Source organism: Dendroctonus ponderosae, unplaced genomic scaffold (genome assembly GCF_020466585.1).
Source record: "Dendroctonus ponderosae isolate FM_Combo_2020 unplaced genomic scaffold, Dpon_F_20191213v2 Dpon_F_20191213_4, whole genome shotgun sequence".
In the NCBI taxonomy this organism is placed as follows: Eukaryota; Metazoa; Arthropoda; class Insecta; order Coleoptera; family Curculionidae; genus Dendroctonus; species Dendroctonus ponderosae.
Window position 1 is genome coordinate 14,914,012 of NW_026018611.1, and position 27,548 is coordinate 14,941,559.

At 33.7% G+C, this 27,548-nt stretch overlaps 2 protein-coding genes across 2 annotated transcripts; both read left to right on the forward strand.

Moving 5' to 3' along the window:
- Positions 1-3,397: 3,397 nt before the first annotated feature.
- Positions 3,398-11,124, forward strand: LOC125504186 (deoxynucleotidyltransferase terminal-interacting protein 1-like; the record flags this gene model as incomplete). The annotated part of the gene is made up of 2 exons (XM_048665783.1): positions 3,398-3,622; positions 6,554-11,124. Coding segments are annotated over 2 exons (990 nt in total), but the record flags the coding sequence as incomplete, so codon positions are not given.
- Positions 11,125-12,431: 1,307 nt separating this feature from the next.
- On the forward strand, positions 12,432-26,217 carry LOC109535545 (lachesin). Its single transcript, XM_019901461.2, has 8 exons — positions 12,432-12,543; positions 16,272-16,480; positions 16,604-16,784; positions 17,394-17,585; positions 17,723-17,943; positions 18,028-18,118; positions 24,287-24,401; positions 24,662-26,217. Exons 1-8 carry the CDS (start codon positions 12,489-12,491, stop codon positions 24,681-24,683), a joined length of 1,086 nt encoding a protein of 361 aa, XP_019757020.1. The 5' UTR covers positions 12,432-12,488; the 3' UTR covers positions 24,684-26,217.
- Positions 26,218-27,548: the final 1,331 nt, after the last annotated feature.

Sequence of the window (27,548 nt, forward strand, 5' to 3'; positions counted from 1 at the left end):
AATCGTGCGAAAAGGAGCGAATTATTATTTTTTTGACCAATTTTATTGCAACGTACTGGAGCTCGTCCACTTGATCCGAAGTCATTCGCACGAATTCTGAATATGGGATTTGTTGAAATGAAATCCCTAGGTAAATAATGAAATAGGTATAAGTTTTTCCTAGGCAGTTTCTCAGTTTGACAACTGAACCTCAGGCTGTGAAATATACTCCAGAAAATTAATGGGAAATGCAAAGTCTAATTAATTCAATTTAGGCAATCATCCGTGTTAGTAGTTACAAAAATATTATACAATGTATATGTTACCGACAATGTACGAAATCCGGAAATGTCAAAACTGTCTAGGCATTCTGCAAACTGACCAACTTGCCAGGCATTTTACAGAATCACTACTACTTTGGGCAATGTCCACATTGACTACGGTATTTTAGGCAATCTGCAAAATGCCGTACGCGTTAATCAATGTGAGTAGCACATATGTTGAATCTTCACATTGACTAGATAATGTGCATACCGAATACCTGATGCAGCAAAATTGTTATTTACTTTCTGGGGGCCGGCGATTATGCCAAATAAATTTATGATATTGGTGAAATTAAATTCATTAATAAGTATATATTATTTTAATTATTGATTTAATGAGAAAATACTATCTTGATTTACCAAACACAAAACAATTTAATGTAATAAGATTATTTAACACTAATTTAATAATTTATTAACAGCATTCAAATATGAAAGCATAAATTATTAACTCCATAACTGCGGATGTCTTTTAAGTTTTTGTGCACACTCACAAAAAAATCTTGTATGTTGTTTCATATTTAGTCTTTGATTTTTCATTGGCAAAGATGTCCCCTATTAATTACTCTGATTTTCATTTTACATTAAATAATATGCAAACCCGAATACCAAACTTTCGAAAAATCAAAATTTGTTTGCACGACGCTAATAGGACACGAATATGAACTAATAATCAATAACCACATAAATTTTACATAGTAAATTTTACAAAGTAGTAGGTAAATTTAACAAAGTTGTTTGCCACTTAGGGTACTAAACAATAAATTTTCCTTGAAAAACTAAGCAACAAAGTTCCGTTGCAAAACTAACCTGCACAGTTTCGTAGCAACAGGTTAAATTGTGTTTCGTAACAACAGCACATTGTCTAGTCAATGTGAAGATTAAACATATCTAACACTCAGATTGACTGGCGCGTACCGCATTTTGCAGATTTCCAAAAATGCCATAGTCAATGTGCAGATTGCCCAAAGTAGTAGCGATTCTGCAAAACGCCTGGCGAGTTAACGGTTACTGGCGGTAACATATATACCTCGGTCGAGAATGCTGTTAAGTACCTCGCAGATTACATTTTTCGGCGCTATGCCTCAGGGTATGAAACAGGATATATATAAAACTGCTCGGTACATAATATACCATTACTTACTCTTTGATCACGACCGGCCACGCAATGTACTTCCATCAGCATTGCAGAATAGATCGAAAATAGGCTGTCCTTGCGACGTCTATCTATATGAATATTGGTTTATAGCGTTCTACGACGTCTTCCGATTTCCATCTCTGTCGGTCGTTCCAGAGATCGTCTTTCGTATTCAAGCTCTCTGTCCCTAAGTTGCTTACTGTCCTGCCCTATCGGTACCTTTTATCCAGCTCGTCTCTCGATCTTCCAGGTCGTCTTCGCCCTGTTGGCTACAAGTTGGCCTAGTTCATCACTTGCTTCGGGATTCGGTGTTTTTGCATTTTTTGTATATGTCTATTACAGCTTAGTTGTTTCTTTTTGATGTCATCTGTTACAGAATGCGTTATTCCCATCATTTCTCTCACTACCTCGTTTGTTATGCGTTCTCTTCTCGATATTCCTGCCACTCGACGCAAAAAATTAATTTCTGTTGCTTTCGGCGTTTTTTCATCGCTTCTTTCAATGGCTACACATTGGATCCGGAGGTGGTTATGCCTTTGGTAAAACAAATTACAAAAAGTCAGTCGGCGAACAAGACCGGCACACATTTGCACCCAATTTTCAAATTACTAGGAACTAGGAACAAGTGGCGTGGATATGTTTCGATGGAACAATGAGCTTCAGCCCGGTTTCAGATACAAATCAATATTAATCATGGGCTAAAATAGCATGTGACAAAAAATTACAGATACTTGGAACAGGTATGAGTTTGGAACAGTCAGACATGGAACATGTTACTAAAAATACTGGTTTGTGTCATCCCTGGTTCGCGTGCTCAGTGGCGATCATAGATAAATACAAGTGGTGCCGATGTCTTTGCTAAGTCATCGTGTGCGTGAGAGAGAGAATGCAAGAGACCGCAGGGTGGGGACGGCTAGACATAACGGCGCTGTAACGAATTCCAATGGGTTTACACCGTGCCATAAGAAGTTATCACTTTAAAAAGTGTTTGAGAATATAACTGGGTTCGATTCGAACAAAGATCTTTAAACATTTATTCTGATACACGCTGGCCAGCACGATCACTCGATGTAAGTCCACTGGAATTCAATTTGAGGGGGTATGTCCCGAAGTATGTTTGTGATCTAACTTTTGCAACAAGTACAATTTTGATATTTTAAATATTAAAAATTTTAATATACAACATATTACGAAAATTTTAATATACTTTTTACACTGCATCTATAGACTAAGAGCATCTAAAATACAGGTTCGTGTTCACAATATCTGGAATATGTATTCATGAATGGCATTACTTATTAGGATTCTGCTAATAAACATGCAAGGCCGTGTTTAACAGCAAGAAACTGATCTGGTTTGTATGCTGACCTAAAGTTGCTTCAAGTAAATATAATCGGTTTCGCTTCAGCGTTGACACTAAAAACCAGAAATAATTTTATCTGCTATCATGTAAAAATGCTGTTTTTTCCAAATCAATTTGGAACGAAAACTCTTCTCGAAGCTATTAAAGTGCCATTTACCTACCCCTCATTTAATCAACGACGCATCATTTTCGGTTTTCAACAACGGCATACTGGACCATCTTAAATTAGACACATTGCATGGGCCAAACAAACCGCAATTCCGAACAAAATTAAAATGTTGAATAATTCTTATGTATTGTTGCCCTTTCACCTCACTACTTTTTGAACGAAAGAGCATTATTAAATTTTGTTAATTAGTACATATACAATCTTAGTACATTCACATGCAGAGTCCTGTTTTTTCCACGGTAAGTGTTCGAACGTTCGTGACACTAATTTGCAGAACTTAATTTATTAGTTATTAGATTATTTATTTATTGAGTTCTACTCTCTGTACGACTTTCTGGCCGCTCGAGGTCAAAATGTGACGTTAATTTCACACTTTCTTTGTTTATCATTGGAAATCATTATACCCAGTCTAATCTTTATTTTTTTTCCAGAAATTTTTTCAACCTGCAGTTGTTAACATAAAAGTTAATTTAGGCTCGGACAGCGTGACTGAAGAAAACATTCGAGATATCTGCAAGAAAATATTGGAAGAAGCTAAATCCATGTATATAATACCTCTGAGAGAAAAAGAACAGTCTGGCTTTGAGTATTGCAGTAACGAGCAGGGTTTCGAATGTACTGATGCCAGATTTTCACATTTTGAAAGTGTGGTAAATATTTTTTTAGATAACATTTACTTTTAATTAAGTATTAAACACTGATACAACAATCCAATCTCTGAAAAATAGAAGAAACATGTATCTCGCTATTACCTTGAAGCTTGCACTGGTGTGTTGAAATGACGAGCAAACAATTTGTGACCGCTAATCTACTTTTCGATTCGACACACCCTAATAACTACATAAATGTTTTTCGGGATTATTGAGCATTTTTGGACAGGACAGTACACTGTCCATACTTCCAAAGAGTTAAACTCGTTCTTTTTATAAAGTAACTTAGTGTAATTTCATCGTCTAATTATTTCAATTTATTAATTTTTTGGTTATTAGCATGAAATACACACCATTCCAAACACATAAAAAGGTTGTACTTCCGGACCCAACATTTCTCAATTAGGAAATTTCCGTTCAAAATTTAGAAAAAAACGTTTCACTTGTTGAAACGGCATATTCAAATATAATATCTTCGAGGTATTAAGTAATAAAGCCGACATGGGCGTCATTTCAGGATTTAAACTGGGGTGGCAAAACCTACTCAGGTGAAATGGGGTCCTCTTCCATAAAAATGTTTAAACTTGATATTAAATTTGTTAATTTTTTACGCTTTGCCAGGCTATTTTTGAGGCAATTTAATTTCTAACAATTTACCCTAAAACAACAATTTTTAATCACTTGAGTTATTAACTCAAGATATGGAGCTAATAATTATAATTAATTATACATTATACAAAAAAATATTTTACTCAATTGTCATCATACATATTACAAGTTATTTTTACACAAAATAAAGTCTCTTTTTTTGACTTGAATTAAAGTCATCAATAACTTTGGAAAATGTTTATTACAGCACTCGTTTCAATATCCAAAAATGTCGCTGTTTCAGAGTTGCCACTTACATGCGTTCACATCGCTCATTCTCGGTTTTGGCGCATTTAATGTTTCCTATTTTATTACGTAAATTCTATCTACTACTCCAATGTTTCTATGTAAGTTTATAAATTACATGTTCTCAAAACACATGGTATATTTCTCTAAGCTTTAAACTAAGCATGATTAAGGGAAAATCGTCAAAGTTAAAAACAATCCCTGTTTCAGATTTGTATTTTTTAGTTAGTTATTTGTTAATTATTGATACTTTAACTTCAAAATTCTGGGGTGGCAAACGATTGGGCTTGAAAAGTATGAGGTGGCAGCTGCCACCCCTTGCCACCCCCGAATTACGCCAATGAAAGCCGAGTAACCTATAATAGGTGTGGGGCCTATTTTTACTATATATGTATAACGTCCCATACGATATTTAGTATTTTCGTCGTAAACAGCCGTGCGTTAGCTTATTTACCATTATTCACATTGGCCTCTTGAAGTAAGTGTTAGAAATTTTGTGAGTCCTCCAATATACCTGCGCAAAGTACAGTATGTGTCATCTGCTTATCTAAATATTTTGATAAGTCTGCCTTGAAGAGTATGTATTTAATTAACTATGTTTTATTGTTGCTAAAACTCGTCTTCTAAAATTTTAGAGACAGTAGGTATATGTTAAACAACTGTGCTGATCTGTAGCCGTTCTGGCGAGTGTTCTTTCATTGTCTTTTTTGCTTTCTGGCTCCAGGACACATTTGCTACTTTTGGAGTTCTACATTTTGACTTTTTAAATTTCTATGACTTTTTTATATTAGATATGATCGAATGGTTTCTCGCAATCCACAAAGCAATAAATTTCCTAATTGCAAGGAAATGAAAGTCTCCAATTGCTCTTAGACCTCTCCAATGGTGCAATAGGGTCTTTGCGTAATCTGACCTGTCCTTGCAAACATACTAGAATACAAGCTTTGTTGCATATAAATATACTACAAGAAAAATAAATCCCGAAAAAACATTATTTTGCTATTTAATGGGCTTTCAAATCTGATGAAAGTGGCGTCATGCGAAAACGCCGGTAAGTTTAGTCGATCTTCGGAACTTTGCCGGAGATTGTTTTGGCGGATAGTCGAGCGTACCACCGTCGACGCGAAAGTGACGGGGTTTTTTAGTTTATTTTTATTGCTTTGTGAATTATTGTAGAAAATGACCGATGAAGGATTTTTCACAAGGCACAATCCTTACCACTGGTAGATTCGTTGATGGTGGCCGAGATTTTTAATACAAGCGAATTGTTTACATCCGTTGAGCAACGTCGAGTAAAAGCCAAAAAAAGCGACATTTCTGTTTTCAATGATTACGTTTATGAATAAAAATTAAAAGTACTTGCTATTTACAATTTGTTGGAAAATGCATGAATTACCATTGGAAATCTGGAAATATTTAACTTATTTTCCTTCTCTTTTTGGTATGAGCAGCTGAAACTTTCAGCTGCTTTTTTCAGCTATGGAAACCATCGAATTAAAACTATCGAATTGTTCGATATTTGTTTATAACTTCATTGTAAGTAATGTAAAATCTAAAAAAAATATTGAACGGTTAGTTGACCATAAATGAACAAAATAAACACGCAAAAAAACTCTGCAAAGAGCCTTTTATGAAGCGCTGGAAGATTAGAAAACGGGTACATTCGTTTCGTGAATCAATCTGTTGCACATTGATCAAACATCCCGAAATAGTTGTATCAACTCGTACATGCTGAACACAGCGTTACGCGTAAACTTCCGTAGATGAGCTATTTATATAATATTCTCTTTGTATTATATTTAAATTTTGAAATATTATATTTACTCATATTCATTTCACGTGGCGAAATTAACTTCTTTGGTCACAGCTATTGGAAAAATTTGCCGAAGTCCAGATTAAAATAAATGGCATATAGAATGTTGCATTTTTAACTAAAAATTATGTTACACTAACGCTGTTGCTCCTTGATTTCCTGTTTGCAAATCGCTTACTAATAATATTAAATAGGTATCTACTAATATATATTATTTTATTTAGGGTCTGATTGGGCACCAAGCGCAAAAGAGAAAAGATGTTCAATTAGAAACGGACTCATCAGTGTCGTTTTTGCCCTCGAAACGTAGCAAGTCAAAACTTCTATCAAACTATTACAACGATAACCTAGGATGTAAATTCTCTCTGAAACGAGACGGTCCAAAGTGGAATCCAGAGAGGATAAAAGCCCATACACAGTTTATAATGGGTTCTAGAGCAAATAAAGTATTGGGCTACGGCCAGACTAGAGGCAGGTTATATGTACGGCATCCAAACTTACTGAGATACTGTGGCGATCAAGAAGATAAAGAATGGCTCCAGTCACAGAATCTTTTACCGGCTAACGGTGGTAAGATCTACATAATGCTCTTGCAGGACATTCAAGAATTGACTGAAAGCGATGAGTACTGCAATAATCCAAACCTACAGCTGCAAGAGCTTCAAGGATTCGAGGCTCCTATGTTTATGTGTGATAAAATCAGGAATTTTCTCGAATATATCAAGAATGAGAAAAAACTGATGGCAGTTCTTGATGTAGATGAAAACAGCAGTGAAATAACTACCGTTCTGCCGGATACTGATGAACGATCGGAAAAAAATGTTTGGCGTACATCGCAGCTGAGGCAACAAATAGATTATCCAAACATGTCGTCGGATATGAGTACTTTATCCAGTTCAGTAATTTCAAGTATTTTGGCAGGCACTTATACTCCAATAGATACATTTAAAGGAGTTGATGATATAGCACACTCGAATTTTAAAAATTAATCGTTTTGCTATGACTATCAGTTAGGCGTTCGGATGGAATGGTATTCGAATATCCTCGCTAAATCACAAAGCGATTCTAATGGACGTTCAAATCGAGTATACCGGGTGTAATATTTAACGTGAGACATCTCAATATCTCGAATAATAAGCACTTTCCGAAAATATTTTTAGTATCAAAGTGTATTATTTCGGGGGGAAAACCACTGATGATTAAATTAGTGTTCCTCTGCATCTTATTGTGGGGGGATGGGGGTAACTTTGATTTCTTAAATGGCACCCCCACTTTTTATTGCAAACATTTTTTGGGTTAACGACAGATGGCGCTATAACGACAAAATTAAATTTTCCTGTCGCTCATGACTTCCCGGAATGTTTGGTAAAATCTGATTTAAAAAAATGTAAAAAAAAACTTTTTATAGTTAGTTTTTAACTAAGTAAGTGCTCAAAACTTGAAACATCAATACACTTATCAATTCGCATTTCGAACGACCGAACACAACTGAGAAGTACGTCTACTGAAATTTCGGCACAATCATATCTTCACGTGTCGTTGGTATCTGTTTATAAACTTTGTCTTTAAGATAGCCACACACAAATAAATCTGGCGAAATGAGATCTGGTGATCTAGCAGACCAGTTCACCGGACCAGCTATACCGATCCAACGATCACTACATTGACAAACAAGGGTTTCTCGTGCTACCACCAAATAATGCGCTGGACAACCACCATGCTGAAACCACATGGTATTCCGTTCTTCTAAGCTCAAGTCCGCAAGCAGAGTTGGAAGTTCGTTTTCCAAAATGTCCCGGTAAAGCACTAATCAAGTTGCCTTCAATTATGTGGGGACCGATAAGTTTACTGCCAATGATTCCACACCATACTTTGACAGTCCAAAAATACTGGCACTCAGCGTGGTACTTGTGGAAGCCAAAGCGGATCTTCTGCGCTCCAGTAATGCACTATTAACATTGCCGTGATTTGTAAATGACTATTCGTCGGAAAACAATACGTACCGAAAAAAATTAGGGTATTGCTGTATATGATTATATGCCTATTGACAAAACCTTACCCGATTTTCAAAATCTCTCCTATGGAGGTCTTGGTGTAAAGAGGTATGATAATGATAAAACTCCACAAACTCATGTGAGGAATACTTGATTGCAGTGATACTTCTCGTGTGCTTGCATGGGGATTATAAGCCACAGCACCAAGGCCTGCTACTTGATTGCCTGCTGCACAAATTGCAGCTCTACCTGTTCTTGTCTTCTGCTTTGCACTCCCTTCAGTAGAAAACTGCTTGATAACTCGAGGGAAAGAAGCTCGGGACCGCACTTTGTCCGGAAAACGCTGAGCGTAGAGATTGACAGTTTCTTCAAGTTATTTCGTTTTTTTTACTTTTGAACCAAAAATGTCATCAAATTCATATGTCATTTATATATATCCATGGCAACGACGTTTTTTGAGGATATTTTACAGACGGTAAGTCATGCGCGACAGGTAAATTTAATTTAGTTGATTATAACGTCATCCATCGTAAATTAAAAAAAATGGTTTAAACAAATTTCACGTGCTTTTAGCCGCAGAATCTGAATCTGCAATAAAAAGTGGGAGGCGCAATTTAAAAAATCCTTTAGTTACCCCCCTTCCCCCCACAAGGAGGGGCAGAGGAACACTAATTTTGTCATCAATGTGTTTACCCCGCGGCATAATACAACTTTATTACTAAACATTTTTTCCTAGAGTGCTTATTCAAGCTATTGCGATGTCTCAAGTTAAATGTTACATCCGGTACCTATAGTAGTTTTTTCGTAGAAAAATACGAAAAGTTTGTTTATTTCTTAGAAGGTATCTTAGTGATATCGAGCATTATTAACTGGGATCCGGAATATATTCAAACATCATTGTATTGTTTCATCTACATTTTTTGTTTTCTAATATACAGTGCGATTCAAATTTGGCCTTGTTCCTCTGGAGGTGTTGTCTGGTCGTATTAAGGGAGCAATAAAGGAGAATTCTTACAAAAGCAGAGATATTTGCAAGAAGCCAAATCAGAAGATTGGCAACATTGCATTTGGTCAGATTACGCAAATATCTGTAACTACAAAAGTATACGAAATATGTAAATTTATCAAAAAAACAAGTAAAACTAGCCAGCACATAATCGCTTTAGTGGGGTAGTCGAATTCCTTCATATACGTTTTTTATTTTATTCCCCACTTTTAAGCTACTTTATTAAGATGTCAAACCAAAGAGAAACAATTTTGGCGTTACATGAGTTGAAAAAGCGTTTGATCGATATGGAGCGAACGCTCGGCATCGACAAATCTAACGTCCGACGAACCACCAAGAGTTCTGAAGGAATAGGAAACGACCAAATCATTTCCTGCAATTGAACGATAGTGATTTTAAATTTATGACTTAGATTATCGATATTAGTCGCTTTTCCAGTTTCCAAGTATCTTCAATCTAGAATATCTAAAATTAAAAAAACTATGTTATTTATAATTTGTGAGCTATATGTTAAATTAATAAAAGTACGTAGTGTTAAAGTACTGTTTATGTAACAAACTAATGCAGATATGCAGTAGGGTCATTCAAACGCCAGAAACTTTTGTGTTTTAACTTTTATTAATTATAAGAATGTTAAAACTAATATTAACAAAACAATGTGTCCTTTTACTACAACCAACATCCTTTTTTTCCTATACTTCTTCGACACCAGTGACTACTTGACTTACGTGACAACTTAGTTGACGTTGACAACTGAAAGACAGGGTGATCCGTAATTAACAAACTAGACTAACTATTACCATTGCTACTCTACTACAACACAAACATTTACTAAATAATAATGTACGTCGTTTTACATTATCGAATACGTTTATGCAAAAAACGATATACATTATTTTAGAAAGCTTGACGCTTAGCAATTATCTCCATGCGGGCTTGATTCTCAATTTGTAAAAACTCCGGTGTCTCCTCTGACGCTGATTGCAAGGCTTTCCTTAGATAAAGACAAGTGCTTTCGCCGGAGACAAGTGCATTCGCTTCAATTTTGGACTATACATCTAAATTAAATTAAACTAATTAAATTAAATAGTAGGACCTAAAATGCTAGATTGACAAACATAAACAATCATGCATATGGAATATAGGGTATGATCATGCGCATCAGCTGTGTCCATCTGACAGTCTGCGTGACGTCAAAATGAGAGTAAAATCCGTTACAAACCGTCTGAGCTCAGTGCGTTTTAAACAAATGTTGTGGTATTTAGGTACTTATTCATACGAAAACAAGTGGTGATCAACTGTGTATGGTTAGTGTTATAGCCTGGTTTCTTAATATTGTAAATACCCGTTGGTGAATATTATTTAGGCAAAACGCGTTGTGTTGTTTATGGTGGCAATAGCGACAATCAGGCTAAAAATAAAGATCCTACAATGAGTAAAGGACACTGCAAAACCAACAAAAATGTCGAAAATAGTCAAATAAACTACAATTGAGTTGTATTTTGTAAACCGATCTAAAAATGTAATTGTTAATTACCTTAAAATATGGTGCAGCGTTCACCACTAACGCCCGAAAAATAGGCGCGACTTAGACGGAGACATCGGTAGCTATTTATGCAATTTTTTGGTAAATGTTTAACAATTTGTGATTAATGCAAGATATCAAAAAGTTAAAAAAAGGCAGAAGGACTATAAATGTGAAATCACAATCCATACGGTCAGTGTTCAAAAAAAGTTAGAAAAAAAATAGCCCATTACTCAGGAAAGGATATGATCTTATATATGTAAAAGCTTATTAAAACATCAGTACAAAATTTTATGACGTTATCCTTAGACCTAAGAAGAAAAATACCAAAAAATTAACTAAAAAATCTTTGTCACTATATACCTAAAAAATGCTGTGGTTTTGACCATGGGTATATCAACATTTTCTCTTAATTTTCTGAGCATTATGACCTCCTAAATCATCTTGATGATGATGTTACACCCTGTACATATAAAGTTACATATAATTTTACATTTTTAATCAACAATTATACATTATTCTTTTTCACTAGACTCTTACATTACTAAGCATGCACTTTTATTGTACTTACATAAAATACCACTATACTTACACTGCTCTATAATTCTCACAATATTTAAAGAAATATTTCGCTCTTTTCAATGATTTATAATTTTAACCTTAGCAAAATAGTATAAATTGGTGTATGCGCTAGTAGAGCTTATAGTTTTATATGTAATTTCACATGTTCATAAAGTATTAAACGGTTTTACTCATACCTATTTGATTGAAAATCACTTCTCCCCGTCACAGAGCTTCCAAAAACTTTAATCATTCGACATATCTCCTAAAAAGTATCTTTTTACCAGTATAGCAATGTAGTTTAAACGCGAATATCTCAGAGTGACGTCATGCGCACAGGCTGACCAGATTTGGACCGCTATCAATTATATCATATTTTATATTCCTTGTAACATGATAGTTGCCAATCAAAGTATACCAAATACCACATTTTACCGAGTTTCGGAAGCGCCAACCCTATGAAAAAAATTATTAGTCCAGTTCAACTGAACCGAGCTCCGATCGGCGTGGTACGACCCATGAAAATTTGAACTCGGTTCACCGATGATTGACGGTTCAGCTGAATCATCGTTGAACTTGCTTTTGTGTAACCGGCCCTTAATATGTGGTCGTTAACCAAAGTACCTGTTCACGTCTATATCTGTGTATTCTTCGCTTCTTCTAGCTTACCCAGTGTTGCCATCCTCATATATTCCTCATAATACAAAACAGGAAAGCATTTCTGCGTTAATAAACAGAAGTAGGCACATCTAACTCAGAAAGTTATGAAAAAAACGGTAAAGTTGAAACTTTTAAAATGCTGTTAAATTTTAGAATTATTCTCTGTTTAATTTATTTATATTAAATAAACCCATAAGTTCGAAAATAGGGCTGCATAGTGCCTTCACAAGCTAACACTAGTTAGAATACATACATACATTACGTATCTTGATTATTACGGTTATTTTGACGGCTCATCTGTTAAGGAAAATAAATTTAATTACACATTTCATTTGACATTAGTGAGCCAAAACTTCTAAACGTTTGACTTCAAATATTGGCAACACTGATACCTTTCCAGTACCAAACAAAATATGGCGTTGTTAAAGGTAGCGATTTTGTTTGTTGTCGTAATTTGTATAAATAACGGTAAGTCTTAACCATATCTTATCTATTGATAAGATAAAGTGATACTAGACTAACACTGTAATCTTGTTTCGATAATTTTGTTTGCTCATTGATAAATATTTGCATTGGATATTAGTAATATAGCTACCATCCCTACAACAAAGCATGGACTCCTCCCATTAAATTTAATAACTCTTATGCAAAATTTAGGTATTGGCATGCATTGGACTATTTATTCCTGGTATTCTTTTATAATTCCTCACGTATTCCGTAAATCATAATTAGTACTTAAACTGATCAACATGGCAATAACTAGTCACTTGCTGAAGAGTGATTCACTAATCACTTGTAGCAAACTACAATTAATATTTTATAGCAATCTAGATCATGAATAACACATTCCAATGCCTGTTGTTAGTTAAGTATATATGTGGACAAGTTTTCACAACGTTAGCGATATAGCATGAATGTTGGTTAGTTTTGTATATTTGGATTTACAAAAAATTAATTATTCAAAATAAACACACCATATTGGAGAAATAATTATGATCATGTTTAGCTTTAAATATTAGATAAGGTTATTCAAAGTACTTTCTGTTATTTAAAAATACTATCATTATTGTAAGTATRATAAATGTGAAAAAAACTCAGAAACAAATGCCCACTAACGAGAAACCCACTTTTCATGCTTAAATGCTAAAATTCGTCCGGTCAGCATCTTCGGGTTTACTCCTCCTCGTCGGGTTTACAGGGTGATCGACAGAGTATTCGAGATACTTACCTAYCTTACCTTCCAGGTACTTACTTACCTATACAGGGTGTCYCGTAAGCTCATGATCAAAAGGGTACTGCGATATTCTTTGGACCAAAAGARGAAGATCTGACCTAACTTTTATTAACAAAAAATGTCTGGCCCTTCTGCTATMGATGGTCAGTTCTWCAAAAAAAATATATTTTTTSAAAATATCGGGAGAATGGTACGATGTATTTTAGTGRAACTTGCTGTGAATTTGTTCTTATGTAAGGCTCATATTTTGATGAAACAATCGAGATCAGCCGTTTTGGACAAGTGGTGAATTCTTGAGTGTCGTTTGTGTTGTCGAAAAACCAGAACTTTTTAGTTGGAGGATGAAATCTACTCATTTTTTTAGGTGGATGCACTAATCATTTGTTTACAATTTTGTGCTCTTTGTAAAACCTTGTAGCAATCATAGTATTTGCGTTAAAAAAATATGTCTGTTTTCCAGTCACTTAGCAATGCAAATATGCGCCGCGTAAACGCGTACGCTTTCACACAAATTGCCTTCGCAAAACCCTAATACTTTGACCATGTCGGTCACTTCTTCATTAGAAAAGGTCATTCAAAACGAATTTGTGAGATTGATTGCCAATAATTTTATGCCTCGCATCACGATATTTGCAGTTAATGTCTAACATTGTTAAGTGGCAAAAAAACAGAAATATTTTTTTTTGCAAAAACTATAAATGCTACAAGATTTTAAAAATAGCACAAAATTGTGAATAAATGATTAGTGCATCAACCTAAAAAAAATGAGTTGATTTCATCCTTTAACTAAAAAGTTCTGGTAGTTTTTGTACCACGACACTCAAGAATTCACCACTTGTCCAAAACGGCTGAACTCGATTGTTTTATCAAAATATGAGTCATAATGATAGTTAAGACATAATATGAGTTACATAAGAACAAATTCACACCGAGTTTCATTAAAATACATCGTACCATTCTCCCGATATTTAAAAAAAGATAGTTTTTTTGAAGAACTTTGACCATCAATAGCAGAGAAGCCAGACATTTTTTGTTAATAAAAGTTAGGTCAGATCGTCTTCTTTTGGTCCAAAGAATATCGCAGTACCCTTGTGATCATGAGCTTACGGGACACCCTGTATAATTCAATCCTCCATCATATCTCTCGTTCCCACGTTCGTAGTCTTTTATGGTGTTTTTCACCTCATCAAATGCTTCATGAATTGTGCCAATGAGTTGATCGCTGCAATTAATATTTCCTATTAAACAAGTAAATGTTTTCACATGTCCCCACATAAAAAAGTGCACCGAGTTCAGGTTTGGAAATTACGGTGGCCAAACAAGGTGCGTCTTGGGCCCCGTCCATCGATTTAGATAATTTTCAAGGAAAAGGTCATGGTCCTTCTGATATAAAGAGAAAATTCTTCAACTATTGGAGGAAAAGCGTTCGGTAAATTTCATTGTTCAAATTTCCGCCAAAGAAATATGGTCCAATATTTTCAATATTAATTACTCCACTAAAACTTTTACGGAGAATATTCTTGCAACAGGTGATTCTCGAATAGCCTGAATTTCAATTGACCACCCATGTTCGTTGACGATGTTGTGGATTCCATCTCGTGTACAGGGTGTTTTCACATAAGTTGACACCCCCCCCATAGATCCTTTATTTAGAAAAAAGTGAATATTTGTTTTTAAATTTATAGTAGCCATAAATTCCGTGATATTTTTTGTCTATAGTTTTTTGTTTCATTTCAGACTACTTTAATTTGTTGCTATTTAAAAATTTTAAAACATAATACAAAAAAAAAACTGATAATACACATCTAGGCAATACATATATTTCCGAAATCAGGAGAAAAAATCCAATCGACCTGTCTAGAAATGGACAGGGTGTCCCATCGGGAACCGCCGCGATCTGGAAAACTGTAATTAGGAAAAATTTGAAAATTGGACAGTGTGCCGAAGTCATTGAGGGCAAGCGATCTAAAATATTTTCAAGGTGGCTACACTTCCGGTTATACCGGAAGTAGGTATCAACTTGCTTATTTTAAATGGAACTCTATATATTATTACATTTTTGAATTCTACTCCAAATTGTAAATATATTTCATGTATAATATCGTATACCTAAGTCTAACCGTTATTTATATATTAGAAAATGTATGTAAAAACCCCCTTCCGCTGGGTTTTATTTCAGACTTTTTTCCAAACATTAGTAAAACCTTTAACGCCCGAATAATTTTTTTTTGCAAAATTAAACTAGTTTTTGTTTTTTCGCAGTGATATCAGTTCGAAATGCAAGTATTACATTTTTCTTTACTTTCCATATTTTTTTCTAGAAAGTGTATGATTACGCTAAGCGTTTGTGAGAGCATTTTGGGAAATAATCAAAAACATAATATCATGACAAATTCATGTTTTATTTGGTATGAAATGTAGCGGAAGGCGTACATTGCACTTCTGGTACATGGTTTTGAAGTAAGAATTGCATCCTTCAATCTAAATGCATTCTACAAATGCAACATTTCATCTTTTGCATCAGGTTGTCCATTGGCGGCAAAATGGATAAGCCGCAAATTTTGAAGAAACGATTCCTTAGCATGTAATTATAAACAATCTCGTTCTTCCTCATTTTGTGATCCCAATAAAACCCTTTTCACGGAAGTTTATTATATCCGGTGAGAATGAGGATAGCTAAGGAAAATCCTTTTCTGAAATAAGAAATTCGAAAATGAAGAAGTCGTTAGTGTAAGCGCCTAGCGTAACCATACGGTTACACTGACGCAAACAGTCTCATAACTCATGGTTCCAACTTTTAAAATGTTTGTCTATCTATATATACTCTCTATGATGTTTACTTGGTATGTTAGGGATGTTACGTGTAGTTTAGAACGAATAACTGGGCTATAGTTTGCTATAATTGACAATCAGCATCCTTTAAGCTAACTGATTTTAATGGAGTAAAATGTCTCATTTGCAGCCAAAGGACAAAGATCTCCAACGATTTCTTTTATTTCCCAAACGCAAATTAAGGATATTGGTGGAACTGTGGAACTATCATGTTCAGTTCAGTACACTCAGGACTATTCTGTTGTATGGATGAAATTGGACACTGGAAGCAGTTTACCTATTTCAACTGGCAGCTCTCTCATCCTACATGACTCTAGGTTCTCCCTCAGATATGATCCGGTAATACATACTTCCTATTAAACCTAGATCTATTTTCTAGACGTTCTACTATAATACTTAAACTCATCAACGCTTTATAAATAACAATAAATTATTATGACAGAACATTATTATGTACTCTAGGCCAGTTCCACTTATGTTCTGCAAATCAAGGACATGCAAGAGACCGATGCAGGAACTTACGCGTGCCAAATTCTCATCTCTCCAAGCAATAGAGTAAGCGCGGAAGTACAAGTGCAAGTTCGTCGACCTCCCTTCATTTCGGATAACTCTACAAGATCTGTCGTAGTAGCAGAAGGCAGTGGTACTTATCTTTTCATTATTTTATCTTTCGCTTCCTGGTTCAGTTGGAAATTGCAGAATAATTATAGTTTATTACATACCTAGGTCGAGAAGTAGGCTATTATATACCGAGCACTTTTATGTATGTGCGAGTTATTTAATAGCCTTCTCGACCGAAGCGCATATACTTAGATTTTTTTTGCTACTAACACTTACTACACACACATGATTGCCTAAAATTGATTTAATTATATTTTGAATTTCCCATTAATGTTATAAGTGTCCCAAGACTTAATAGCTTGAGGTTCAGCTGTGAAACTGCCGTAATATAATTTACTTGTCTCCAGAAAGCAGATACAAATTTTATGAAAAACTTCTGGGCAAAGCCAAAATTGGTGAATCTTAAAGTTACAGTAATTTTAGAAGTAAAAATGGATGGAATCTCACTTGAACTTAGAGAGGTGGGGAAACTAAAAATAATGAAAAACGTAAATGGCTTTCATTATTTACCTATAGGGACTTTTTTATTATTGTTTTTATTGACGTATGGAGAAGAATATACTTCTCACTATAGGTCAATAAAAATAGTGATGACTTCTCAGATTAGGAGTAAAACGAAAATTCATTTCAGCTGTTGATATGGAATGTTATGCTGGAGGCTTTCCTGTGCCACGAATTACATGGAGGCGTGAAAATAACGCGGTTTTGCCTACAGGGGGATCTATAAGCCGAGGTAATACGCTGAAAATCAAAGGGATCAAGAAAGAGGATCGTGGAACTTACTATTGTATTGCGGAAAATGGCGTTGGACAGGGAGCAAGACGTGAGTGGTATTATTTCAGCTTTATATTTAACCTCTCTTTTGCATTAGATATACTGAATGAATTGATATACTAAATGAATTACAAATAAAGTTTGCATCGAAAGTACTCGGAAACATACGTGTATTTTGATTTTTAGGTAATATTGCTGTCGAAGTAGAATTTGCACCTGTGGTAACAGTGCCAAGGCCTCGTTTGGGCCAGGCTTTGCAATACGATATGGATCTCGAGTGCCACGTTGAAGCTTACCCCCTACCCGCAATTACCTGGGAAAAGGATGATATTACTCTAGTAAATAATCAGCATAATATGATATCTCACTTTGCTGTTGCTGATGAGTTTACTGACACTACATTAAGAGTAAGCAGATGTGTATTGTTAACATTGTATTGTAAGACATGTTCAAAATGTATTCAGAAAATAAGTGTTTTGGTTTAATTACAGGTAATAACAATTGAAAAGAGGCAGTATGGGCAGTATGTGTGCAAGGCAGCAAATAGGTTGGGTACATCGGAGGGCAGAGTTGAGCTTTTTGGTAAGTACTCTGTAACCATATATTATATACAAGGTGCGTTTTTCTTTCGATGACTAGTACAGTTATCTTGGATACTATAGCAGATATAGATAGATACGAAAAGAGTTAAATGGGCTTTTTGCGAAATTGAGTTTTGCACTCTGCTCGAAACTAATTTTCTTTTTCTAAAGTTTCACAGGTGTCAAGAGATATTGGAAGAAAACTAATTTATGGCAAATTTTTAAATAACTCCTAGTTCAGTCAGCATTAATCTGACAGATTGACACTAAATAGAAAAGCTTTAGGAAATTGCATTCCAAATAAAATGACAGAAGACTTTTTTACAAAGTAACTCATTTTTGACATGAAATAAACTTTGGTTGTTTTTTTATGGGAATTATATTTGATTATGCCTTTATTAAATAGACTCTTAGAAATAATTTCAGTGACATATACCGTTAGTTTTTTTTTGAAAATGAAGTGTTTGAATAATTTTTACTTTTTTAATGTAGTTGATCGAAGTTAGCCATGGAAAATAGTATGAAGCATACAGCATTGTTTTCATAGTAACAAATAATGCAATATTTATTTTGACAACTACCTTAAAGTTGGCAATAAAGTTATTTTAATTAAAACAGCAACTCATGTAAATTATTTGTTATAAAAATCAAAACATGCTAACAATAATTAAAATTGAACGCTAGAAACTATAATTTTTGTTGTAAATTTTTTTCAAAAAGTCCACCATTATTATCGATTGAAATATTGCAGCGCTTTAAAACTAAACAAGTTGCTTTTCTAATTGACTGACCATCAATATTTTCAAATGTTCTAACAACAGCTTCTTTAAGTTCATATAAATTGCCCTATTTACTTTTATAAACTGTGTTTTTTACRGCTCCCCACAAAAAAAAATAAAACTGAAAAATCGATAGAGRKGGCCATAAAGTAGGACCCTTTCTTCCAATCTTTCCAATTTTTTWGTTTTTTAATATAAAAATAATGTACCGTGGATGGCCGAGTATCAAACTCTTTCTTCAGCTTTCAACTTTTATTCCACTCGGTACAACTTTAAGGAAAACACGCGTTTCCGACTCGCGGGGTTTAACCTTCTTCTGCACTCCGTCGCTGCTGTCACTTCACTCTCCCCGTCTGGATCTCGTCGTCGCTTATATAATTTCCTCCAGGTAACCCAGATGGTTCTCGAAATCTCCAGAGCAGGTGCGAAACTTCCCGCTTGTCAGTGTCATATTTGACAGTAAATGGGGCGCAAATGGGGCTCCGATTTACTGAAATACCATGAATTTTGATCCCTCCATTTCAAACGTGCGTTCCCCTGGCCATTTCCGTTACAATAATATCTTAATTTTTGTTTTTGAATGCTTAAGTATTCCAATTTTCTACCAATTAGACATGGGACAATTTGAAAATAATGCTTAATAACAACGTTGACATTCGATTTTCAACTATTAATATCTTCTAGAAATTATCGGAAATTTTTTTTTCAATATTTGTCTCCTACTCTCTAAGTGAACCTCTATTACCCCTTAAAAGGAATTACGCCAATTTTGAATCACCCTGTATAGTTGTCATTTACAAAAAGTCAAGTTTGTGTCATATGTCAAAAATCACAGTTAATTTGTAGAAATGTTTCATGTCATTTTATTTGGAATGCAATTTGTCAGATTAATATTGACTGAACTAGGACTCATTTAAAAATCTACCATAAATCAATCGTTTTTTTTCACAAATCTCATGACTCGTCAAATTTTACAAAAATAAATTTGGTTTTCCAGTAGAGCATTTAAAACTACGTCTCCTTGTCGATTTAACCTTCGTTCTATCTGCTGCATTTTTCAAGATCCCTGTACTAGTCATCGAAAAAAACTCACCCTGTATGTATGTAATTCTAAACATGTCAATGGAATGATGTACGGAGTACTTGAATAAAATATTTTCTTATTTAACGTAGGATGTTTTAACATTGAAATAATATTTTTGAATTGCATCTGCCAGTATGTATGCGGTAATAAAAAATTGGCTTCTTTGGCTGTATGAAGTTTTTTAGTCTTTTTGTTAGAACACATGAACACATATAAAACTTCAATTTTTCACTAATGATTTGAATACCTCTACACTTAATTTTGAAGTGTAGCTGCTTTAGCAAATTATGCATTAAGCGTTATAAAATAGTTCACTTGCGGTAAAGACATATATTCGAATAAGAATTGTTTTGAAAAATGCGATTCAAGTTTTTTTTTAAATTGGCAAATGTATTACGCATAGATACTTTCCAGCTACATAGACAAAAATAGATAATTTCTTCTGTAACGATAATTTGCGTTATCATGAGAAGTCACATAATTTCTGCCAGATGATAACAGATACGCGAGGATAGAGAAGTGCATGACATTGATAAATAATATAAAATATAATTTTCTATGTATTTAAATCTTTCCTCTTCACAGAATATGAGTATGAATGTACGGTGATTTAAATTGACGTCATTCCTCTGAAGATAAAAAAAACACAATTTTTGCAAAAAAAACTAAATCAGAACTTTGTCATTCCTTTATAATTTGCATTTGCAAGCCACGTTTTTTTCTATTAATATTACGTAGAGGCCCTAATGCTAAAATTAACTAAAAGGTAAATAGAAAAAATATCGATAGAACTATAAATTTGCCTTTATTAAATTGAGAAAAATTCAATGTTTCAAAACTTAGTTATTCAATTGAGTTCCGAAAGGACAATATGATGGCCCTTAGTCACATATGTGATTTTTTTATAATATTTTTTTAGTATCACCGTTTAGATATATTCTATTACGTGAAAAAGCATACCGAAAAAAGTCTGGTGTCACAGAAGCCTTTTCAGTTGAAAATGCTATTTATTATGGGTATAACCGCTCATTCGACAGCACAAATGTCATAAAAACGGCCTCCCACATTTACGTTGCTGGTCTGGTCGGTAAATTTTCCTAACTCCTATTCTTTCTTTTGTAGCCTGTAATACGTTCGATTCTATTTTGTCCAGAGTTCGTTTACATTATCCTCCTTTTTTAATGGATTTATCTTGAATCATCTAGTCGTTCTTTGTAAAGCCACTTTGTAGTTTGGTCCTCTAAAGACCCTATTTTTAACTTTTCGGCATGTTTGGGAGACTTTGACTTGTTTGGTGGAATCTTGATTAAAATTTTGTTGCTTCTGACTAATTTATCATATGAACCTATATTGGGCGATGTCAAAGCTCTTACGTCAAGAAATTGTTCCGGTACAATTTCTCTGTTGGTTATTATGTAATCGATTGTAGAATGCTTTTATGGGTCAGAGTTACAAAAGCTGTGACTTTAAAATTGAATGCATATGTGCCATAACAACAATGGTTCGAACAAATAACATATATATATTTGATTTAACATCAACATATTTGATTTTTATTTTTTCTAGAATTTATAGTCGCTTTTACGCTGGAAGTTTTGTCCGGGGTATTTAGAGAGTACAAAGAAAATTATTTAAAAATGCACGCAAAAGTGAGCTACTTGCAAAAAACGAAATCAGAAATTTGGCAACAATATATTTAATTAACACCTGTAAATGATATTTTATTATTCACTTTACATAGATATCTAATGCTTTAAGCGCAAATCAGCAAAGGTAGCAGATGAAACTAACACACAAATGGAAAAACATATATTTTATAGCTGATTGACTATAAATTCGCCACTAATCAGTTGAGAACAACCGAATATTTATGAATCTAGTTTTTCCAGTGCGCTTTTAAAGCAATTATGCAGGGTGATTTACAACCTTATGGACACCAAGCAGGGGCGTGTAGAGGACAATTGAGTTGCAATTTAAGTTTTTTTTCAGGCCCAAGGTTAACGAGATACAGGGTGTTAAAGTTTTAAAACAAATATTGGTATTTTCTCTTTAACTCTTACAGTTTATGAGATATTTTGAACGTAGCCTACTGTTTAGACCCTGTACCGGTAGGTGAGCTAACTGATTGCGAAAATCTGCAGGGCGTTTTTTTCTAGTGTCATACCCCCTTCTACCCTGCGAAGTTTTTTGTGGTGCGTCACTGACTTCGACCGAACAACATTTTAAATTTGTTGTCCAATTTAAGATTTTTTTTTATCTCTTGCAGTTTTTTCGTATCTGCYTTTGTTTTCGAGTTATTTATTTTGTCATAGTGGGCTGTGGTACTTTTTGCTGGASATTTGGATGTCAAATCTGACGTCTCGTAAGTTAAACGCATCAATTTCCTTGTGTACCTAAAGGTTTTTTTCGTAAAATCAATCTGTTTTTAATAAYAGTGGATGAAAAATTTTAATTCAATGAGCAAGTTAATTTTCCATTAAGGTTTTGTGAGAGTAACTGTCCAAGAAATGTGGTGGAGCACCGAAGATTTTGAAATCGTGTGATTTGAAGTCGACACACGTTTGTTAAAGTTGAACGGAAAGCTCGGGAGACGGGCTCTCTTTGCCAACGCAATAAGGGAGGTTGCATTTACGCAGTGACCGCAAGAAATGAGAAGCAAATTTTACGCCATATTGAAAATGAACCCGAAACCAGTACCTGAAAAATATTCGGGCAATTTAACATACCACAGTCCACTATACATCGAGTTATACGACGTAATGTGCTGCATCCCTATCATTTTCAAAAAGTTCAAGAACTGTTACCGTTAGACCCATGAATGATTTTTTGTAGTTCCATTTTAAATCAGAACGTTTGTTTTCACAGAAGTATCTTTTTCACTGATGAAACCTGCTTTAGGCGGAGGGAAATCACAAATCTACACAACAGCCATGAATATTCCAATCAAAATCTATCCATCATTACCGCAGAGAATTTAAATTTAATGTCTAGGCCGGAATCGTTGGGCGATATTTGTTCGATGTGCGATATCGATATATATTTTATAAACGTTCGTGAATTTTTGAACCGACAGTTTCGAAATAGATGGATAGGTCGCGGAAATAATTTCCCGCTTCGCTGGCTACCGCGATAGCCAGATTTGAATACGTGTGATTTTTTTCTGTGGGGGACTGTAAAAGAATATGTATATTCAACGCCTGTTGAAACTACATAATATTTATGGAATCGTATCAGTAATAAATGTAACATTATAAAAAATTACATTCAATTATTGGATAAAGTGGACTTTAATTTTCGACGAGGAGTCCGTTTGTGCTTTAGAGAAAACGGAGCCATTTTGAGCAGCACCTTTAATTTATAATTTTTTTTAGGATTAGCTTACAGTAGAGAAACCTCAATTATTGTAACATAAATTAACGTTAAAAACTCGTTAGCCATCCCTATTTTAACTTCAACTGGCAGTTCAAGCTTTCACAGAAAAGTGTTAACAAAAGCACACAAAAAAATTTATAAAAAAATTCATAGAAAATATATATGCAAATAAATCGAAAATGAAGATTCGAAAAAACTGCAAACATGAGGCTAAGTTCAAAATTTGAGCAAAATATAAATTGTAGGAGTTAAAGAAAAAATAACAATAATTTTTAAAAATTTAACACCCTGTATCTCGTTAATTATGGGCCTGAGAAGCTGTATAAGGTGGTGAATAACCCTGTGTTAACACAATTTGAATGCGTGTATGAAACTAGAATGAAGTGGTATATCCTTAATTTACTAGATAACTTAACACACTCTCAGTCAAGTGTTAACAAACTTCCACATTTTCATAACTTCAGTTTCAATGTTAATGCTTGGGTGCGCCTAGTTTTATGTTAAAGCTCTTCTGCATGAATTACTTGATATAGAGTGCCAAAGTGGAATAACGCCAATTTTGAATCTTCCTGTATTTGGAATTTACCCATGCTTCGTGGATGTTACAAAGTTTATCTTGTGAATCTGACGCTTAACCGATCTGTTCAACATTTACCCGTCATACAGTCATACATAAGTCTGTTCAATTGGCTGCGATTGCATTTTGTTTTGAATTAAAGTTGAGTGAGCATAGTATTATAATAAAATTCTACTCTTGCAAATGGTAATGCTAATATTGCATGAGTACTGGAGTGGAGGAAATGTTTTCACATATTCATACCGTTACCTGAAATATTAGAGAAATAGTTAATTGAGCGGCGCAAGTATAATTTCTGTAATTTTAATTAGTGCATCAGGTAGTTTAGTTATTAGCCATTGCTTTGTTTGTGTGTAGAGTCCATTATTCCTGTATGCCCGCCGGCCTGTGGTTCCACTCGATACGGGGACGCTTCCACACTCTCGACGAGCACAGTGGCCTTATTTTTTACATTACTGATTTGCATATATAGGTAAGTAAACTTCACCACATAAGCGATAATTTATGCATGGTATTATAGTAACATAGGTTCTTGGGATTTTACTTTAAAATTGTTTTTTCTCTTACAAGACGTTAAATCATTCTAGACTATTTGAAATTAGTTAAAAAAAACCTTTAAAAACATTTTTATGTTCAGATTATTGAAAATCAATGTGTCCTGTTGTTTTTAAACATATTTTGAAACTTGGTAAAGTAGTTTATAAATGTTGATAGAGCGTTGTTCTATTTCAGAAATTTCACAGCCCAACGTTAATTATCCTGGTTTAATCTGGATAAGCAAAGCTAGTAAATTCCAATCAGCTTACATGGTGGTGCTTGTGATTGCACAAAGTCTGCAAATATAAAAAAACGGAATTTGATTCTACTATTGATAACCAGTACCATTTTTTGCAATAAGCGATTAAGTTGATATTAGCAATGTAAACAACTAGTCTTGTTTGTTTTACTACTTTACTTGTATACACCAATGTGTAATACGTTATACACCATCATTTGAGGCACAACCAATACAATTTTAAATTGAATATAATAAATGTTGCACATACTGAGCTCAGCTTTCTGTATGTTGTGAGTGATGCAATAAGGCACTAATATGGTTGTGACAGTACAACTTGTAAGAAGTGATTGTTTAGTAATAAATACTTTAATTATAGGCATCATCTGAAAGGTCCAACAGTCTGAGTGATTTTTCCGCAATTTGCATCTTCTTATTGTTTACCATTCAATTACTGTAAATTGATAATTCTATTTTATTTCAGGGAAATTTTATTAGTTTTCATGAAATAAAATAAAAATATGTTTTATACAAACTATAATCAAAGTCTTGTATCAGATTTTTCAGGCTGTTTTTGACATATAAAGTACAAATTGCTAAACAATTGGCGAAATTACTTGATATTATACATATACTTAGTTGTATAGTTTTTTGAACATTTTTTACTCACTTTGCAAACCTCTATTGGGGAAAATCTCATTTAATGATACAATTGCATTATATTTACTCTTTTATTGCAGCTTATTTCTGTTCTCAACTGATATATTTTTAATTACATTCGTCCATTTTACGTGTTATAGTAGTTAGAAGGGTATTAATGCACTGAAAACGTGTACATTTTGTTCACCTTTTCAGTAACTTTTATAGGATAGTTTATTTTAGTTTTAGTTAGATAAATTACAATTAAAGGTCTTGTAAATCAAAGGTGCCCATAAATTCACACTTTATTGGATGCGAAAGAAATCTTAAATCAAACTTAATTTTCTAATTTCTAAGAAACAAATCGACATGTGCATTTCAACGGAAGAACCTGGATCTTATTAACGAATTATATTATATGGCAGAAATTACATGGTCTGTATATATAATTAGTAGACAGAATTGTGACACGGTCAAAGTTGGACTTCAATGCATTTACTAGTTACTACATTCTAATGTACACAAATGTAAGTCTATTATTAAATATATACGTTACGGTATGTATCCGTAATTTAAGATTTTTACATAGTCATAAATGTTTTTTTAGTTAAGTAGAGTTATCATTTACAACTTTTCTAGAGATTATTCGAAATTATTTTCTATTTTTCTAGTGATCTACTAATAATTTTCATTTATTTATTAAGGGTTTGTGATTATCAGCATTTCTGTTAGTTTAACAGTAGGTAGATATTATATTACATACTTCTGTACTTGTACTAATTTTTACCTTTGTATTATATTGTGCAGCATCTATGACCTAAGTTTTATGTGTCTATATGTTTTTGTACCAATAAGAATAAATGAATGTATAGAACGTTTTGGTAAAGAGCTTGCTCTAGTAAACCCTTAAAATTTTAATCATTACTTAATCGTCAGATAGCCAATCAGTCTAAACTGCTCAACAAAATAAACGTTACTTTGGAACTCGATAAGTTCTGACTGCTACAAGCTATTTGATTCATGTTTGAATTGTTGTGTAGCACAATTCCCTTTCTATTAGTGTTTTTACAAAAAACTACTGCTTCAGTTACAGTTTCTACAGGGTGGCAAATGAAGCAATGCAAAATTTGTGAAAGTTTGACATGCTCCCAATTGAACAAACATTTTTTTTCATTTTAGCATGAAAGGCATAGAGACATGGACTTCAAATCTCAAAACGATTTTTCAATTTTTTTCTATCTTTTTTATTTACAGGGTGATGTCAAAAAATCGACTTTTTGATTTTACAGTGATAGCATTTTTTCTCTTTGACCGATTTTCAAAATCTACAGCTGCTACTGAAGCTAAAACGTCATGTAAAAAGATACAAGTAAGACAAAAATTCAATCCACAGAATTGTATTAAGAGACATATAATCGGAATTGCCCCTGAAATTTGGTATTATGGTATATGTACTTTGAACTGAAGTTAAATTTACTTCGCATGCTAATGTATGTTTCAATCATATTCTCAATTTTAAAATGAGCTTGAATATTTAACATTTGCTTCTTTTAATAATGGGCCGTCGACGACGACTTCGACAGAAAAAAAAAATTCTGGGTACACCCATTACTAAGTGAACGGCCTAAAAAGGGTAGATGATGACACATTTTTTGGCTCCTTTAAAACCACAAAGAAATTATTCTATACTGAACAATGAAGTTGCCGGATTAAATACAACAATGAGAAGTTACATTTCAGTTGAAGAAAAACTTTCAATAACATTGAGCTAAGGCATTCACATAATTTATATTTAATTAATTTTATTATGAGAAATACATTTGTACTTATAACATAAAACACATATATTTTATAAATAAACACGTATTAAGAAATTTTGTATCACAAAAACAAAACTTAAAAATCTACGAAAGAATAATTGTTACGCTTGATTGTCCTGGTTGTGGCGCTGCAGTGAGAAGCGCAGCAGAGTGGCCTGTGTGAAAAGGCGCTAGGCACTTCTCGCAGTTTCCTATACGTTGAATTCTGATACCAGAGTAAGATATACTATCAATASTGAGTAAGAAGTGATTTTTTGACAAGTTAAGGTTTAAAAAAAAATTGAAAAATTAAAATTACAAAATGACACCAATCTTAAAGAACGCACACAACTAAGCATTAACACCATTATTGAACTTTTAACAATATGTGTAAAGTCAACTTACT

What these genes read in the sequence shown, in the direction of transcription:
- LOC109535545 (XM_019901461.2), top strand. Translation starts at nt 12,489, where the DNA reads ATGGCGTTGTTAAAGGTAGCGATTTTGTTTGTTGTCGTAATTTGTATA. An exon ending in TCTCCCTCAGATATGATCCG is followed by an intron (nt 16,481 to 16,603) that starts GTAATACATACT and finishes TATGTACTCTAG; the next exon opens with GCCAGTTCCACTTATGTTCT. An exon ending in TTACTGATTTGCATATATAG is followed by an intron (nt 24,402 to 24,661) that starts GTAAGTAAACTT and finishes GTTCTATTTCAG; the next exon opens with AAATTTCACAGCCCAACGTT.